This window comes from Oryzias melastigma, linkage group LG9 (assembly GCF_002922805.2).
Source record: "Oryzias melastigma strain HK-1 linkage group LG9, ASM292280v2, whole genome shotgun sequence".
NCBI classification, from domain to species: Eukaryota; Metazoa; Chordata; class Actinopteri; order Beloniformes; family Adrianichthyidae; genus Oryzias; species Oryzias melastigma.
The window spans coordinates 23,122,084-23,140,028 of NC_050520.1; the positions used below are offsets into that span (position 1 = coordinate 23,122,084).

Consider the following 17,945-nt stretch of genomic DNA (forward strand, 5'->3'; position numbering starts at 1 on the left):
TGATGAAACCAGTTGGCTAGCAAAGCATCCAGCTGTCGGATGTCTATTAGCTGCTGAAACTCAAGTACAAACAGATATTTTCCTGTTGATGTTGGAAACACATTTTCTTTAGTGTGTTTAAACAATTCAACTACATACCAAAACAACAATAAATATATATAATTACTTCTTTATTCTGTTTTATCCTTTCTTGTCATCTGTTTTTGTGAACTCTCTCATGCATATCGTGCAGACAGGAGTGCTGAAGTAGTTTCTTGTTTCTGCAACTGTACAGTAAATATGTGTGGTTGTTCACATCTGTAGAAGTGTTGATTTCCATGCGGCTATACAGCGCACAGTGTAGCTCCGCCCCACAGCCTTCAGCCGCTGTGGGATTACAGCCAATGCAATCTTGAGCAACCTGCTTTGACGGAAAGAGAGAGAGATGGTGGGGGGGGGGGCAGACCAAAAGAAAAAGTGGGCAGTTCCTCTGGTGCACTCTGCTGGTTCCTGTAACAGTGTCACTGTTTGCTTCAGCTTCAACTGTTGCATTGTGGCTCCAGATGCATTCTGTGAAAGCTGTTCCTGACGGTGAAACATTAATGGACAAAACTGACTATTCGCACTAAAAACTTTTCTTTTCTTCATTTGATCTCTGGAGACTTTTTTTTTATTTTTTTTTTGGAACTCGTGAAACAACTTTCAGCTCCGTGGACAGTTTGGATAAATCTTTTCAGGGAACACCTTGATGACTGCCAGAGCATCCACAGAGAACCGCGTCTTTGGTATAGATGAAGAGTCAATACTTCCTTCTGAGAGCAGCTGCAGAAGACTTTTAAAAGGACTGCAAAGTTTTTTTTTTGATGAGGAAACAACTCTGAGATCTTCATCGTGAGCTGACGGGTCTCCATTATGTTTCGGGAGACTCTGAATTATTTTGGATCATCGTGAACTTTAAATATCTACACCTTGAGGTTGACTAAAGAAAGAGAAAGATGGAAAACGCGACCACAGACACTTACTTCCATCCTCCAGCAGATCCCTGGATCCTGGTGGTGTTGGTCAACATCATATTGATCACGGTGGTGGGAAACCTGCTGGTGATCATCGCTGTGGCCCGCACTCCTCAGCTTCAGACTTCCACTAACATCTTCATCATGTCCCTGGCTTGTGCGGACCTCATCATGGGAGTTTTTGTTGTCCCTCTTGGGGCTAGTTATGTGGTGATAGGTAAATGGGAACTTGGAATTAAGATGTGTGACATCTGGACTTCCGTCGACGTTCTCTGTGTGACGGCCAGCATTGAAACGCTTTGCGTTATAGCGGTGGATCGATACATCGCCATCACACGGCCGCTTAGACATAAAGTGCTACTGAGCAAGATGCGTGCTAGAATAATAGTTTGCTTAGTGTGGCTTGTGTCCACCTTAATTTCATTTATACCAATTATGCAAGGGTTTTGGAGGTCCGAAGATCCCAAAGCAATGGCATGCTACGAAAATACTACCTGCTGTGACTTTGTGACTAACGCTTATTATGCTGTTTCCTCCTCTGTAGTGTCTTTTTACATTCCACTGATCATAATGATATTTGTGTACAGCAGAGTTTTTGTAATAGCAGCGCGGCAGGTCAAGCTCATTGACAGGAGCAGGATGCGTTTCCAGAATGACTGTCCTGCGGCACAGATTGGCACCAACATCTTGCCATCTGTTTGTTTGAGCTCCAGCAGCTGCAGCACTGCAGTGAAGAGAAAGAGCACCAAGAGGAGGCCATCGCGGCTAATAGTTGTCAAGGAGCACAAAGCCCTTAAGACTTTGGGCATCATCATGGGGACATTCACCTTGTGCTGGCTGCCGTTCTTTGTGGCCAACATTATTAATGCTTATAAGACAGACATTCCCGGGGACGATCTTTTTAGATTGTTGAACTGGCTTGGCTACGTCAACTCTGGCCTCAATCCCATCATCTACTGCAGGAGTCCAGAGTTTCGCGCCGCATTTAAGAGCCTGATGGGGTGTCCTTGGTTGCCCAGCATGTGGATAAACACTTTCTATAAGGAACTGCGGACCCGCTGCTCCTGCTTTCTGTGGCAAACAGACTCGGACACAAACGGCTCTTTGCACAAATCTCCAAGTGGCAGAACTGAGGGCAGCAGCAGTCTGGGCAGCAGGAGTGAGGAAGTTTCCCTTAGTCATGTGCAATCCAATGGCAGCACACGGCTGAGTGATATATCAGAACCAGAGACCACATTGTAAGTATTCATTTAATTACTTTTTCAACATTTAATTAAGTTATAATTAGTCTCAATCAAATGATTTCAATAGAGATTTTGTTAGATATCACTAAAACAGAGAGAAGTCAGGGTGTGTTTTTTTTATTTTGGCTTCTGCTTCAAAACCCATCCTTCCTCCTTTCACTTGCATCAACAGTATATCATGTGACTGGAGGGAGTTCCTGACAGGGCAGAACAGCTGCTATAGAACAGAAAACAATGAAGGCTGCAGAGAATCCGTTTAAATTGCTTTGTGCTTTTCTGCAGTCTGATCATTTCCCTGTAATAATCTACTCATGTGGGTTTAATATTTTTTTTTTTAGAATAAAATAAGAAAAATAAATAATACTATTACCAAAAGGTTAATAAAATGTTTTTAAATGAATAAAATCCTAACCTAAAGTGTAAATGGAAGACCACAAAAGTTTTTTTTTAAATATTGATTTGTAAAATTAAACTTTCACAAACAGTGTTTAAGTCCACATTTAAATCCTGTGTTTGATTAAATGGTGCACTCCATGTATAGATTTCTAAAACACTATAGACCTAATTAATTTTTCTATAATGTTTAGCTTTTAATACATCTAATTCCATGTGAATTAATGAAACCTCAAACACATAATGCTATATGTGCTGAGGCTGTGGTTAAAAATAGTTGAACCCGTCCTCGTACATAACTGCACAGATGTGGGGAGGTAACCTGTTTAATTCCTAAAATAAGAAGTAGAAAAGAGGAAGTGACACAACACATCAATAAATACATTTAAAAAGACCTTAACTATGAATTTAGAAAAAATGTTTTTAATTTTTTAGTACTGGCATGTAAACAAATAAAACCAGCACTCTTACTTATAACAATTGAATTAAAGGTAAAAATAAAACAAATTACACAAATCTTACCATTTTCATAATCTCTTAACCTTAATAATTCTGACATATCAAAAGTGGCCTGTGATGTTAAAGAAGAACTACAGATTCTCTCAAAGTGCACCATGGGAAATGTTTAAGGCTTAACTTATAACACATTCATGCATGTTGCTAAATTGTGTCCTATCAGTCCGCCTGTCAGTGGGCCTCAGTGCGCCCTGCCCAGCACCCCCTGCAGCAGATAAATCTTTATCACTCATGCTCAAGACTTCCCCCAGAACTGGACAGACTGTTTACAAGATTAACAGCCAATAAAAATGCCCCGATGACTGTACATTTGATTCATTAATGTTTTTATGTACCGTGGAAGTGATCGTGTGATAGGATGGCCACAGATTGTGGGGAGGAATAATTGTGTCACTTATATAACTGTAAAACATACCATGAAAACATTCCAGATGTTAGTTTTTTTAAACTGATAAATAATTTAAAACATTAAAGAAATAAATCTTTTTAGCTTTTTCTTAAATAAGTTTTTATTTGTTGGTATTTTAGGTATTTTCTGTGAGTTCAGATTTTTTTAAATCCTAAAATTTAAATTTAAATCAATATTTATGGTAAAAATGTCAGATTGGTTGCCTAATATATTCCTAAATTACTTTTTATTACCACAATTGGAGAGCTAATTCCCACCAAGCGGCTACACTGTCATGTGCGCTCATAAAAAATCTAGTTTTATGGACAGAGGAAGTGCGGTCTTAAATATTTACCTCACATGCTATATATCTCTTTTTTTTTCTTTTGGAGGTATTTCACAGACATCAATGAATATATGTTACAAAAGATATTTAAAGGTTCCTAAATGTCTACCATAAAAGGAGAGTGGTGTGTGGTGCTGTAATTCACCCCTAGGGGAAGGCTCAGCCGGCTCACCCTGCGCTTTAAGTAGGATAACAAATGTAAGTGAGAGCTGGCCTTTAAAGGCTGACAGGTTTAGAGGGGTAAATTCAAGGAAATGACACGTTGTCACTTTGCAGAGCCAACATCGCCAGCTTGAGCAGCTGGTAGAGGAACTCCTTTAATTCACTTCAATATGTATTTACAGCATCTGATCACACAAGAGCACAACTGAGCAGCATATTTCTTTTAAAGACTGATACAGCGTGCGATAGCGGGGCTGTTGAGTCACAAGCTGAGGAATAGCTGGGCTGATAAAGTGAGAGATCCAGCCACTTAGATAAGTAGTAACGAAAGGAAGGGCCGCCTCACACTGTGAAGTACAGACGGTATCAATAGTTACTTTGCTGTCATGGAGTTACATGCTGGCACATCAGCACTGCCCTTATCAACATCCAGAGTAACCTTCTGCTTGTGTCACGCACATGCCATGCCAGATGATATGCCCCATTCTTCCCCTCACAGCAGCTCTCTGAAGTGTCCTCTTCTTCTGCATGACTGCAACTGTGTTGTTTGGGTCAAGAATACACATCGTTAATCAAAATTTTCAAACAAGGTTTGTGTACCAGGTGTTTTGCCATGACAGAGAGAACTGAAATCAAGCCAAAAGAAAATCAAGAGTTTCACTTTAGAGAGTAAAGACCAACTGTGTTAAGAACAGTGATCAGATAAATTAATGTTCTTGCCTTAAGCAAGAACAATGTTCTGCATCTGTCTATTTGTAAAACTGGAGCAATAAAAGCATAAATCAATGAGTTCGTGGTTACCAAGCTCAACGTGAAGTGACAAACAGCATCACAGACACACAGGTAGCAAATGCAAACTATAGAAGACACAGTTTAAGCTTTGAGTCTTTATGATATTAAGTTGGAAATTGTTGGGAAAAGCAAACAATGTAGTGTCTGTGAAACTGGCATTATTCTATGAGAACTAATGGTGACATCAGTGTAATGTCATGTTCTCATTGGCCATTCAAGATGAACATTCTTCAGTGTGCTTTCAGCATTTGGCGTTCACACTGGACGAGCAAGGAGGGGCTACTTCCTTTTTTTGGTTAAAGTTCATCCTGGTTTAAGCTTCGTACCATAGCAACCTGCTTTGACAGTTTAGTACGTAGAGCCCAAAACTGACTTAAAAACGACCCATAAACATGAGAAGCCCCAAATTTCCATCAGCGTGCTTTAACATAAACTTTTCATTGGAAGTTGCCACTTGTCAAGGGCGGTGGGAATGTAACTTAACAGAAGGAAATCAAAACTATGTTCTGTGGGCCTCTTGGTCTGTGGTGTATCCCACATGTCTTTATCTTTTTAGGAAAAGAGTTCCGTCAAAGGGGTTAAAATAGAAATTGCTAAATATATAATATAAACAAGCCAAGTAGTATATTTTTAAAATGATTTAATGCTGTCAGCTTGTGTCCCTGCTGTGAGTTTTAACATAAACGTATATGATTAAATATAGAGTGATGTGGCAGGAAGGCATTTGCATTGTTAACGAGGGTTACAGCATTAGCCTGATGAATTCTAATGATCTTTACCAGTCATATGATAACACTTAAAAATCATTCTGCAGGAACCTGATGTCAATCAACCAGGCATCAACGGCTTGGGCTTTGAGTGACTTTGCTAAAACAAGTTGTAACATAATGTGAGCTAAATAAGTACTTTTAATTGCATTTCCCACTCAAGCATGACATATCTTCCCTTAGGACTTCATTAATGGATGTTTTGTTAAGGATAGAAATAACGAGCAAAGACACTTTCAGAAAGTTTTTAATTGTTTTTGAGCCACTTTGCATGCAGCGCAGGTTGATCTTGTGCAGACAGAAAATGCTAATGTGAAGGGTTCGCTGCAGAGATTGACAAGTTTTAGCAACACTACAGACTGCTGAAGACAAAAGTGCCATGTGATCTGAGCGGCAACAAGACAGGGAATGTTCTGCACTGACCATACTTAATTAGGTACGCATTAACGCAGCAGTGTTTTGAGAGTGTGACAGGCGGGGGGACAGGCTGCTTCCTGTGCCGTAAACTGTGAAATTTGAAGCTTTCCTGTGCAGCGTGCTTACAGTCCTTGCAATGAAGATGTGCATGCTGCCCAACGAACCAAGTCATCACTTAGCTTAGAGTGAGATCACATACCAGAAGTAAAAAAAAGGGTAAAACAATGAGTAGCACGAGGCAAAACATAAGAAATGCTGACCCCTAAGAAGCTCTACAGTACTCCCCTTCATGTTTAAGTCAAAGGGAGTGGAACAAAAACGGGGAGAATAGAGCTTTTAGCAGAGGCACCCAGAGGATGAGGAAAGTCCTAAGGGAGCCACAAGTTATATGCTTAAACTGTTCTTTATTAAAGCAAAAAAAATTATGTAAGAGATGTTTTAAAATAAAAAAAACTCAGGTTCCCTGCAGCTAAAATTAGCAGCACTTCAATGAGGATGTGAGTCAAAATATAAACCACTAAATGAATCAAAACAAGTTTACAGAAGAATTTGCAAAAAAAAAGCTGCAAAATATGACAAAAATAAGTTTAATACAATTATTTAAATTCAAAAAATGTCATTACAATATTTCAAAATATGTTAAGTGGCTTTTTTAGTAAATAGAGGACTTGACTTAAACACATTTCTATCATGTTTAAGGTTAATTTTAAACTTTCACAAGATTTTTTTTTTTTTTTTTAAGCAATTTTTTAACCTTAAAATAAATTTTGATTTATCTATAATTATACTTTTAAAGAACAGACACACCTTTTTTGCAGGTTTTGCTACACAGTAACTGCAGTAAAAAGTACTTGACCCTCAAATTATTCTAACAGAGTATTATCTGCCCAGTGCCCGTGCCAACTGATTTTCCCATCAGCTGAAAGAGGTCAGATTCCAGAAAACAATAGAAATTCAGATGAAAGCACGGTGCAAATGCTTTCCTGCATGCTCTTTTCCTACACACATTTGCACTTCTGTAAAGCTTACAGTTCAAGGTAGTTTATGTCTTCCTGTGCAGACATGCAGAGTGACTATGATAGCATCAGAATGCGTGTCTTGTTGGGAGCAGCAGATTTCACACAGAAGAGAAGGATCAAGGAATATTCTACAATTAATAGAAAAACTGAATGAAAGGGGAAAAGGTGCAGCTGTGATGTTCAAACCGCTTCACACACCCACACACTCTCTCACACACACAAACAGTTTGTTAGCCAATAAACTGTGGCTGTTTGTTTTTCTTTTTTTTATGTCTGTTTGTTTTGATCTGATAACTGCAGTGCAGTTTGTCCAAGAAGCCGCAAGATACGAAGCAAAAAAGAAACTAGACACTTGTTATGCAATGAGGTCACACCAGAGATCAGGACGCTTAGATATATTTATATATACACAGATTTTTTGGGAAACTAGGTGAATATGGAAGAATGGGTGTGATTGTTCATTTCATGCATGATTGACTGGAGATAATAGCTTTTGTGCACGTGTTATGCATTGTTTAAAAGTGGCTCTGTCATTGAATGGTGACCCATCCAACAGGTAAACCTGCATTTTACCTGTGATAGACTTCTGATCATTTCCACAGCTCTAAAATAAGAAATAAGCGAATATACCAACTTCCTGAAATGTGGGATGCAGGAACTGAATTTCACCTGGACTTTATTTGAACTTCCATCGAAATTTTAAATCTGTCTGATACAAAGTTGTAACACTAAAGTATGTTAGGCTTCATCTACTTCATCAATGGACCATATATAGTTACATATGTTACCTTTTAGGAGAATTTAAGCATAACCAGTGACCTTGTAAGGATGAGAACGCTTTGTTGTCAAATTTTAGACTCCTGCATAGCAGAGCTAAGGAGTCAGAGAGTTAGACATTGGTTGATTTGGTTTCGAGTTACCCCTGGCTCACATTGCATCCGGTCTGGCTCTGGTGTGGACGCCGGAGTCTTTACGTGACTTGAAAAGTGCGAGAGGCAATCACACTCCATTCAGTCCAGTCGGGCTTCTCCAGCGCTTTGTATCCATTGCATTGGCTTCAAATGCCATATCTGAAATGACCTCCTCCTCGCTGCTGATTCTGGCCTACTCTCCTCCTCCTTCTGCTCGACCTGTCCTCAGCCTTTGACTCCATCTCTCATTCCATCGCTCAGCCAAAAGGAGGGTGATGAAGAAATAGTGTCTTCGTTTCGTTTGATGACATCATCAATAATCGCCGGTCCACTAGCATTAGCGCGGAGCATCCAGCGCTTAAATACATATAAGAACAGTGGTTTTATAACTTTAAAAAGGTCATGCTACAACAAAAAGTTATTACTTACATTTAAATGTAAACGTCTGTGGTTCAAGTGCACATGCGTGAAGAAAAGCGCTTCTCAGCGTCAAACGGTTTACTCTTGCGACGGTGGACCCCTCCGTTTGGAGGGTGAAATTTAAAAAATAATAATCCCGGACATGACTTAAATTTCACCGGTCACTTCAAAATAAGGGGAAGGGCTAAGGGAAGAATTCAGATTGGGCCTTTGACTGCAATTGCCTATTTTTATGAGTGCATATTTTCCTGTAAATGTTAATACTGTATTATTATTTGTTTTCATTGTCACTATTTTATGTACAGCGACCTTGGGTTCCAAGAAAGGTGCAAAACAAATAAAATTTATTATTCTGATTATTGTTATTAATTCAAATTCACAGCAGAATGAGGGTTTGTTCACTCTTACTTCCTATATAAATGGCAGGTTGTCACATGAGTTTGGAATCTGTTCATGTTCCTCTGGAATCTTGGAAAATAAACCTCTTTCTGCCTAAAAAAGGCAAACGTATAACATGCTCACATCATTATGAATGCTATTTTTGTTTGTTGCTCTCATTAGATAAACAAATGCATATCTGCAGAGCAAAAGCTTATTTCTCAATCAATGATCCTATAAAGAGAATGTACAAAGTCTGTTAGTATATATTTATATCTACACCATGTTAATATTTTGATCTCTTTGCAGTTACATTTTACAAGAAAACAACGGCTGAGCTGTAAAACGCACTTCTTCTCCAGAAGACTGTGATTCCTGCAAAGTCTGGTGCCAAACGACAGTGAAGACAAGCTAAAAGACACAGATCCCAACAGAGAAAGACACGGAACACTGTGACTGCCTTTAATATTATTGTTGTGGACCAGAGATGGACTGGTTCTTTGCAGACATTTGGTGAAACCCCATGAGCTCCTCAGTGTCATTTACATATTGTTTACAAAAAAAGAAAGATTAAAAAAAAAACTTTTCCCTTTGTAAGAAAGATGCAAATACTTTATGCATTCCTGAAAATGTTCAGATGAAATGTACAGTGTGTGGCTTGTGGTTTCTAAAGTTTATCATGTAAGAATATATTATCTAATAAGTTATATATTTATAATACACTGAATCTGTAGCAAAGTGCAAAGGTTGACCATAGTGGCAATGCTGTCTTTAACTGTTGGAATATTTTTACATCTCAAAGTTTTCAGTATAGTCATCAAACATATGAGCTTTTTCTTTAAACACTCTTACAATGTATTCAGCTCAGTGATTGTTTAAGCCAGGGCTGCATTTACGCACACATAGTTGATCTTCAACACCCCCTCCGGGGCTCCACATACGCACAGTTGGTCTTCAACCTCCTTATCTATCCTAAATGAAAACATGGCTGGAGGAAACTGCTGATTCAATCAAACGTTGCAACGTTTGATTGACAATATAGTCAATAATCTGACATTGTATGGAATCGAACAAGGTACAGTATTATAAACTGCAAGAACGTGTGTGAAATGAATCTCTTTATGCCATGTTGTCAAACTTTTTGTGCATTTTATAAAGCAGCTATGTAAGCTCAATAAGACACTCCAAATTAAAGTAAATATGAAATCTATTGATTGTCTTTCAAGGCTTTCATTTTGTGTGTTACAGTGTTTCAGCAACAGTTAATTGACCATATCCAATTATTTTAGTGCATAAGCGACACACCAGCTTTTCACTGTATACAAAAGTATAGATTAGAAATATTAGAAAATGTTTATTTCAAGGAATCAATAAGAAAAAAATGTAAATTTATGTGCAATACAATCAATCACCAAACGTTCACATCCATTAATTGTATAGATGTATAGATAGCAGATGCACATTGATTTGTATGGCAAGCAAAATGGGTCAATGATCATGTGCCAATATTTGGCGTCATTCCCACCAAAGTCGATTTTTTTTTTTTTTAATAATCTGCCAAATAACCAAATAATCTGCCGAATGTATTTGGTGACTAAATATTCGGTGCATCCCTAATAAAATTTGAATTTGGTAGAAATGAAATGCTTTCAAACAAAGACAACGTGAAAGGAAAGGTTAATGTAAGTATTTTTAATCGCATTATTTGTGTTTCATGTTAGAGTTGAAATGAATTAGACAAAAAAACTAGTACAGATAATATTAATAACAATAACTTTTTTGATAAACCAGACTGATAAATACATATTGATATATAATTCTTCCTATTTTTTTTTATTTCTATGAGCATGATTATCTTATACTGGTTACGTGGAAACACATGACCAGTAAGTAAATTTTGTCTAAAAAAGATTCAATAATAAATATGACTACAATTTAAGCAAATAAATAATTTGACTGATAGATATTTGGCTTCTTCAATAACAATTACAATAGTTTTAGTGACTTTACATGTGTTAGGTAAATTCAAGTGTTAAAAGTTTGCACTTGCCACTTTATGTTTGATTTTGTTTATTTTTTGCTGTAATTCTTTTAAGACTTTTCTTCTGTTCTTTAAAAAAGGGCATAAAAAGGAGGACAAAGTAATGAGGATTGTGTGTGCAGCAGTACCTTGTTTTCATTCCTGCTTCTTATCCTTAATGACCCCTTGGATTTATCTTGGGAGGCCCTCAGGAGTCCCGGTTTGCACACCGGGAGCCACTGTTCCACAACATTAAGTTCCATAAAACAGTTCTCGATGTGAGTACAAGATACTAAAGTGTCTGTTGTTTTTAATTACTTCAAGTAATCCTGAGCCCACTGGAACCGCTCTCATCGTCTGTGTTTGTTTGGGGAGAGAAGGGACTGTCCGATATTTTGAGAAGAATTCATGAAATGCAGAACTTTACAAAAAAGTAAACCAGGAACCGAATACCAGACGTTTGAAAATAAACACGGACTGAGCTGAGCTCAGCCAGATGGGCTGAGCGACAACACAAAGATCATCCAGCACGAGGCCACAATAACTTCTGAGTGGAAACAATTATCCTGTCTGAAGTCGAGCCGCAGTCTTATCAGCTGAGTCCTGTTACAATGCTTTACAGGAGTACAACTAGATGGGAATCAGCTTTAAATGTTTGTTTAAGGAAAGTAAAAGATTTGATTTACTATAAATAAAAATTGTTTGCTGTTTTGTTTAAATTTAGAAACAGGTTTTTCTCCTTTCACCACAAAGGGCTCGCTAATGAAATCCCTTCGAAAGTTGATTTATTTTTAGATTTTATTTGTAAAGATTTTTTTAAAGCATTCAATTAAAAATTCCAGCAGTAGCTTTATTTATTTGCTTGTGTGTCTCTTATTTGTTTATTTATTGTGACTGTAACACTTCTGGGTAAACAGTTAAAGGGTTAATGTAATATATATTTTATTCTCATTTAAATAATTTTTTTATTAAATGCCATTCATTTTCCTGTCATTCATTCTTTGACATGTTTGTTTTAGATTGCATGGTTTTTGTTTGTTTGTTTGTTTTGTTGCTATTGTTGGTAAACCTGTTTTGCTTTTCAAAACAAGACATGATTTTCTTCCAGGTTATCGCTGCGATGGTATCAATCCTCAGGAACCAGACCGAGAAAAACTCTCTGCACTTTTAGATTACAGTTTATCAGCATCAAGCTTGTAAACGACAAATTTCGATTTTAATTGCACTCTGCTTTTTTTAATTGATCTATTGGTTTTAAATAAATTAGTAATTAAAAAATAATACTTATAGGTTTTATTCTGAAAGGTTTTTTTTATAAATATATTTTCAAGCATCTGTTTTTTTCTTATTGTCTTAAAAATACATTTATGCAATAAGGAGATTTTGATAAAAGATAAATAAATTGTCATAATTTTTTTTTTTAATTAAGCATGAATAAATACCAGTAGTTGTAATTAAAGCCAGTTAGCTATAATGTATGTTCAGAAATGTATTAAGAATATAATAGTTACACAAAGCTAACATTTTCTGGGTTTGCAAGAGATTTTTTTTTAAATCTCTAAACCTTAATGTTTTTTTTTATTATTTGAATCAAAGATTTGAAGCCCACAAGAAAAGCAGAAAAAACTGACTAGAACGCAACTCTCAACTAAGTCATAAATCCAAAAGTTTTTTTTTTTATTTGTGTCATTTTTAGATAAAATTGACAAGCAATAAACAAATAATCAGCAGAAGCTTAAACATGAATAAATATATGATACTGAACAGTCATCAAGACAAGGATCAATGTCTGAACTGTTGAGACATCAGAGTAGACGAAAATATTGTTTGTTTTCCTTCATAAGTAACAATGACTGATTCAGGAAGATTTCATGCTTGAATCTGTGTCGTGCACCATGGAGACCTTTTGCTCACTTTACTCAAACTGTCTAATCGAGATGGTTTTATGTTGTTGCTTTACACTTAATAGATTAGGAGTTATTCCAGAGTGAATGCCCTCCTGAATGAGGAACTGACATGCCTCTCAATGGTCATGCACGTATATGGTTACGAATAATATATGAAAATGACTGAGTTCTGCTCTGAGAGGCTGGAGAAAAAAAAGAGAGAGAAAAAAAGAAAACGTATGTCTGAAACAAAGTTTTCTGTAACTGATATCCCCTTAATTTGGTTGCAAATCAATTCACCCGTGCAGTAACATGTGCATTAAGATTCCTAAGCAATGATTTATTTAGTCTGATCTAATCACGCTGATAAAGACTTGATTATTTCCTAATACAAGCATAGGAAGTCTGCACTTTATCTCACACTAATCCATGCATTAAAAGTTGTCTACTGCTTAGTTTTAAGCCAAAAAGGTTCGATTTTCTGCTAAATCTTTCTTTTCTTTAACCACCTTGACTGATAAAAATTTCATGCAACTGTCTGTTTAATGCAACTTTTTCAAAGGAACCAAAATCTTCCTCAGGACACACACTTATTTTTTGGATTTTTTAAAAAAAACCCCTTTGACATCAAACCCAGCAGGCCCAGTTTTGCTTAAATATTTTATTTTTAGTTGTCAGTCGGTAAAAAAGTGCTTAAAAGCATTTCCTGCAATCAGAGAAATGTTTTTTTTCCTCTTTTGGGTAGTACCTTTTAGGACATAATGTACTGCAGCGAGCAGCTGTGAAAACACTGAAGCAATAAAAAGAGTTGACTATCATTAGTTAAATGTATTTAAGTTTAAGCTCATTATTCTAAGCTGTCACTCATTAATCAGAAATTTCTGTGTGAATAGACCAAACTTCACAACATTTATCTTAGGAATTTTAGGAAAGGGGATGACTTTTCCCTAAAAACCGCAGAAACAAATATCTGCAAACAATAACGACGCTCCAATTCCCTGAGGCCTGCTCACGCTTTTCTGGAGCAGACAATACAAGCGGATGAAGTGATTACTTCTTTCTTTTTAGACTCTTTTCCCACTAATTCATCCAGTCAGCTGGCAGCCAGACACAGCCATCTACTGCCATCTAGTGCAGTTATTTCTGAAAAACTTCACACACTGAGGCGAAGAAGCTGCTCTCTTCGTTTTTTTTTCTTTTGAATCAGAGCTGTGAGGTGTTAAATTTGACTTCAGATTTCCATCTGCTGTGAAATTACATTTCCTAATTCCCCTTGTTATTAATTTGTTGCCCAAGTGGAAAAAGTGAAAGAAGTTTTGATACAAAACATCCCATTATGTGTCAAATGTGTCTTTACTCAACAAGGAAAACTGCAATTATGAGGATAAAAAAGGAGTTATTTGTGTTATCTTGCAAAAGGCAGATTTACTATTCCTGAAAAAAGAGGTGCAAAGTATGTTTTAGAAAAAAAGCACAAAGTGAGACTGTTAAAGCAATTTTATCGAGAAAACAGTCTTTAACTGTTTCAGATTTTGACTTTGCTGACTCCTAATGAGGACAGGAAACGTTGGTTATTTAAACGATCTCCTGCAGTGAGTCACCTGGGCTGTTTTCCTGTTCAAACTAAAGCTTTCTTTTACAACTTATTTATTGATGGGTCAGTGTGAAAGCCAAGGTAAACTCGCCAAATTTACAGAGCGACAAACTTATCTGCTGTCGTTGCCTGGGGGACAGTTTCCCAATACGTGCTGTGGCTTAGCAACAGGGCCTTTACAAAGACACGACAGCTTGCACGCTGCTCTGTTTGACTGGGTTCAGCCTGGGCTGACCCAGCAGCAGCATCCCTAATGAAAAGAGGGTCCTCCAAAACTGAGACCGGAGAGACTATCCATTCATGTTTACCATTAGTCACACTGTAAAAAAACTAGGTGGATGTCCGCCTCAAATGAAGCATTCATTCTAGCTTATCTGGCAGAGAAACACGAGCCTGGCTGCTTAATTGTTTAGTCATGCTGTTAATTGTTTAGTCATGTTTTATTTGTTTACTGCGTTTCCAGAGTAAAGGCGTAGCCTAATTGCACCTGAGTTGTCTGAATCAGGGTTTCCTGAGACAAATACTATACCGGGGCCTCCTAGTTTGCAAATAACTGATTATTTTCATTAAGGCCCGCATGGAAATGAGATGTGCTATCCTACATCCCACCTGTTCCCTATTCCCACTGCTGTCGTAAAGCTGCCACTGAGACTAAAACAACTATTAGAGGTAATGCTTGCAAGTGGTTTCAATATTCATGAAACTCGTTATGTCCACAAGAACTATAAAGACTGATATATATTTAAAGACCACGAGAAAAAGTTGAATATTTGTACCTCTATTTTACGTATGCATTTTTTTAAATTTTACATTATTTTATTAAATTCTTCCTGGATGACTTTAAGACAGTAGCCTCAATATGTTTGAAAATATTGATAACTTTAAAATACAAGTGAAAAACACGAGAAACATTTTGTTAGCCCTCAGTAGTGCAATTATATGTCCTTTTGCTTAATAAAAACATTACCAGGTAAAACTCCAGTTTCTGTTTTCCTCCCACAGTCGAGAGTATTATTTGAGGTTTTAAATTATCTGTTGCCTTGACAACACAAAAGTTTGTTCTGTTTGTCTCAGCTGTGCCCCTCTAATGGACTGGTGGCGGCACCCAGTCTCTGATGCAAATTAAGGTCCATCACTGACCAGAAAGAAGGAGAAAGAAAAAGTTAATAATGTTGCCAAAGATTTTCTGTATGAGTAAAAAGTTATTGGCATGTTAGAGAAATAAAATGTAAAAAATAACACATAAAAAAAATGGCTAATCTCATTTCTTTTAAAAGTAAATGTTTAAAAATGTACTGATCATTGCAACAAGAAGGCTTTAATATTTAAATTGACTTTCTTCATAAAATAAAGCAAACAATGTTTTTTTTCAATTTAATCTAAAATGTAAATGAATAAATTTGATTAATTAACTTAAAATGATGTTTAAAAAATGAAGAATTGAGTCGTGAAATAACAGAAATAAGGCAAAAAGTGAAAATGAGCTTGAACTGAATGTTTCTACACAAGTCTGAAAGAATTATTCTATAATGAAAAAAGTAAAGACTCTAAGAAAAAAAAAGCTGGAAAGGAAAAAAATTGAACAGTGTTAAAACGTGTCACTTATTGACATATTATAAAATTAAAGTAAAAAACAAGGCATGTTTAATTGGGATTGTTTTTTATTTTATTTTGATAAATGTGTGAAATATAATACAAAAGCATGCAGTATGTGATTACATTTTCTTTTACTTTACAAATGGTCTATAATATGACTTAAAAATTGTACTTTATCCCAAAATTAAAAAAAAAAAACAAATGACACCAAAATGACATTAAAGCAGATGAGTTAATTTGAAGTTTCTTTTTGAAAGCTGGAATGACTGCTCTGTCATTTTCCATTTGCTTTGCATTCATCTGAGCAAAGCACTCATGCCAAGTTATCATGAAGCAATTTGTTAAAGAAAATCAATAAAAAATACTCTGCCAACCAATTAAAATGTAGTTTTCTATTCATTTGTGCAGCATGAAGGCACTGACCCTCAATAAAACAAAAACTCTCTGATGTTTCTCCTGCAAACTGCCCTTCACATCGTTGAGGTTCTTTATGGAGGATTTTATACAAATGTTTTTATCAAAGCAGATTCTATTTAATTCAAAACATTGAACTCTTCTAAAATGCTCCTCTATGAGGTCAGATCTAAACCCCTTTGAAGATCTGAGCTGAAAGACTGATGAAAATGTCAGCAGTTTGCTCATGAGAAGCAGACCACAAAATTAGCTTATTGGTTGTTAAAGCAAATATCTTAAAAGCTTTTGCAGACAGTTTTGTCCAGATCTGTCTCTGTTTAATTATTGGTTCAGTCAAACAACATATCAAAACAATGTCTTATTTTCTCATTTTAAAGATAATTTATTCAGAGAGGTCCCAGCAGTTTGGTCCAGTTCTGTACACACCACGCTTGTCAACAAGCTGAGACATCTCAACATCCTGAATATGACTTCATCGTCATCAAGCCGTCCATTACAGAATCAGTTTAGAGTTCTTTTGAAGATTTTACGAATGCCATCTTTCCTTTTTCCTTTGATTTTTTACCCTAATTTGCAAACTAATAACACTTCAATGCCAGAAATGCCCATTTACCCATTTCAGTAAATGAATTCTATTCACGTCCATGAATGCAGGTGTCTGCAATCATGCACCTTGGCATGCAGAATACATCCATAGACATTTCTGAAAAACTGCTGTGAAGAGTGAGGACTGCGAGCTGGGCCTTCTCGTTCAGCGTCAGCGTCTATACCCTCACAAATGGGCTTCGGGAAAAAGAACAGCCAACCACTTCAGCAAATGCACTCCTAAATCTGTGGAAAGCTTTCCCACATGAGCTCTTAAAGCTGTAAAAGGCGAGCCGACTTATAAAAACCTCATAGATTACAAATGTATATTCATGTAAAGGTAGACGGGCACTTTTGGCTCTATAGTTTTGGCTTATTTATTTTATTTTTACACAATTCCTGTTGAGTGCTTTTTTTTTACATCCCACAGATATATAATAAAACCAATGATAAAGATTTTTTTTATTCAAAAAGGAATTCATTGAATTAAGCCTCTAACTTTTTCTTATTTTTCTGTGCATGTGATTTCTCTATCTAATTCTAGCTAAAAGTGAATCTGTCGCAACATACATAAATACGTGCTTTTTTTTGCTTTTTTCTGTGTGCTTGTTTTACATTTTCTGTCGTAAACTTGTTTTCCAACCTCCTAATTTGTAATAATCTAATGTCTTCCTAAAAAATGTTTCCCCTTTATTTTTACAATTTGGACAAACAGGTAAATAGTAGAATTTAAAAATATATTCCACTGAATATTCAGACATTATATTTTCTCCAGACATTAACTTCAAGGAATCTTTTCTAACTGGACCTCTTTAATTTTAGTTGAAGACCCCTGCTCTGAATTGTCCCGAGGTGTGACTTTATAAGAGTGTGTATGTCTTTGTGTGGCCCTGCAACAGGCTGGTGTACCCTGCAGTTGCCCAACAGTAGTCGGGTTAAGAAAACAGATAGAAAGGTGGATATACATGAGAAATCTGGAGCGTTATTAATTTACCATTTTTGTCAAGTAACAGTTTAATAATAAACTGTTAAATTTGTCCTTAGAAGGAGGGTCTAAGGGCAGGGATGTCCAGGGTCTGCCTAGTTTAGTTTAGCAATCAGCTAC

At 36.4% G+C, this 17,945-nt stretch overlaps 1 protein-coding gene across 1 annotated transcript; it reads left to right on the top strand.

Annotated features, from left to right (window-relative positions):
• The first annotated feature begins 411 nt into the window (after positions 1-411).
• Positions 412-9,955, top strand: adrb3a (adrenoceptor beta 3a). Its single transcript, XM_024274695.2, has 2 exons — positions 412-2,230; positions 9,055-9,955. Exons 1-2 carry the CDS (start codon positions 975-977, stop codon positions 9,080-9,082), a joined length of 1,284 nt encoding a protein of 427 aa, XP_024130463.1. The 5' UTR covers positions 412-974; the 3' UTR covers positions 9,083-9,955.
• The last annotated feature ends 7,990 nt before the right edge of the window (positions 9,956-17,945 follow it).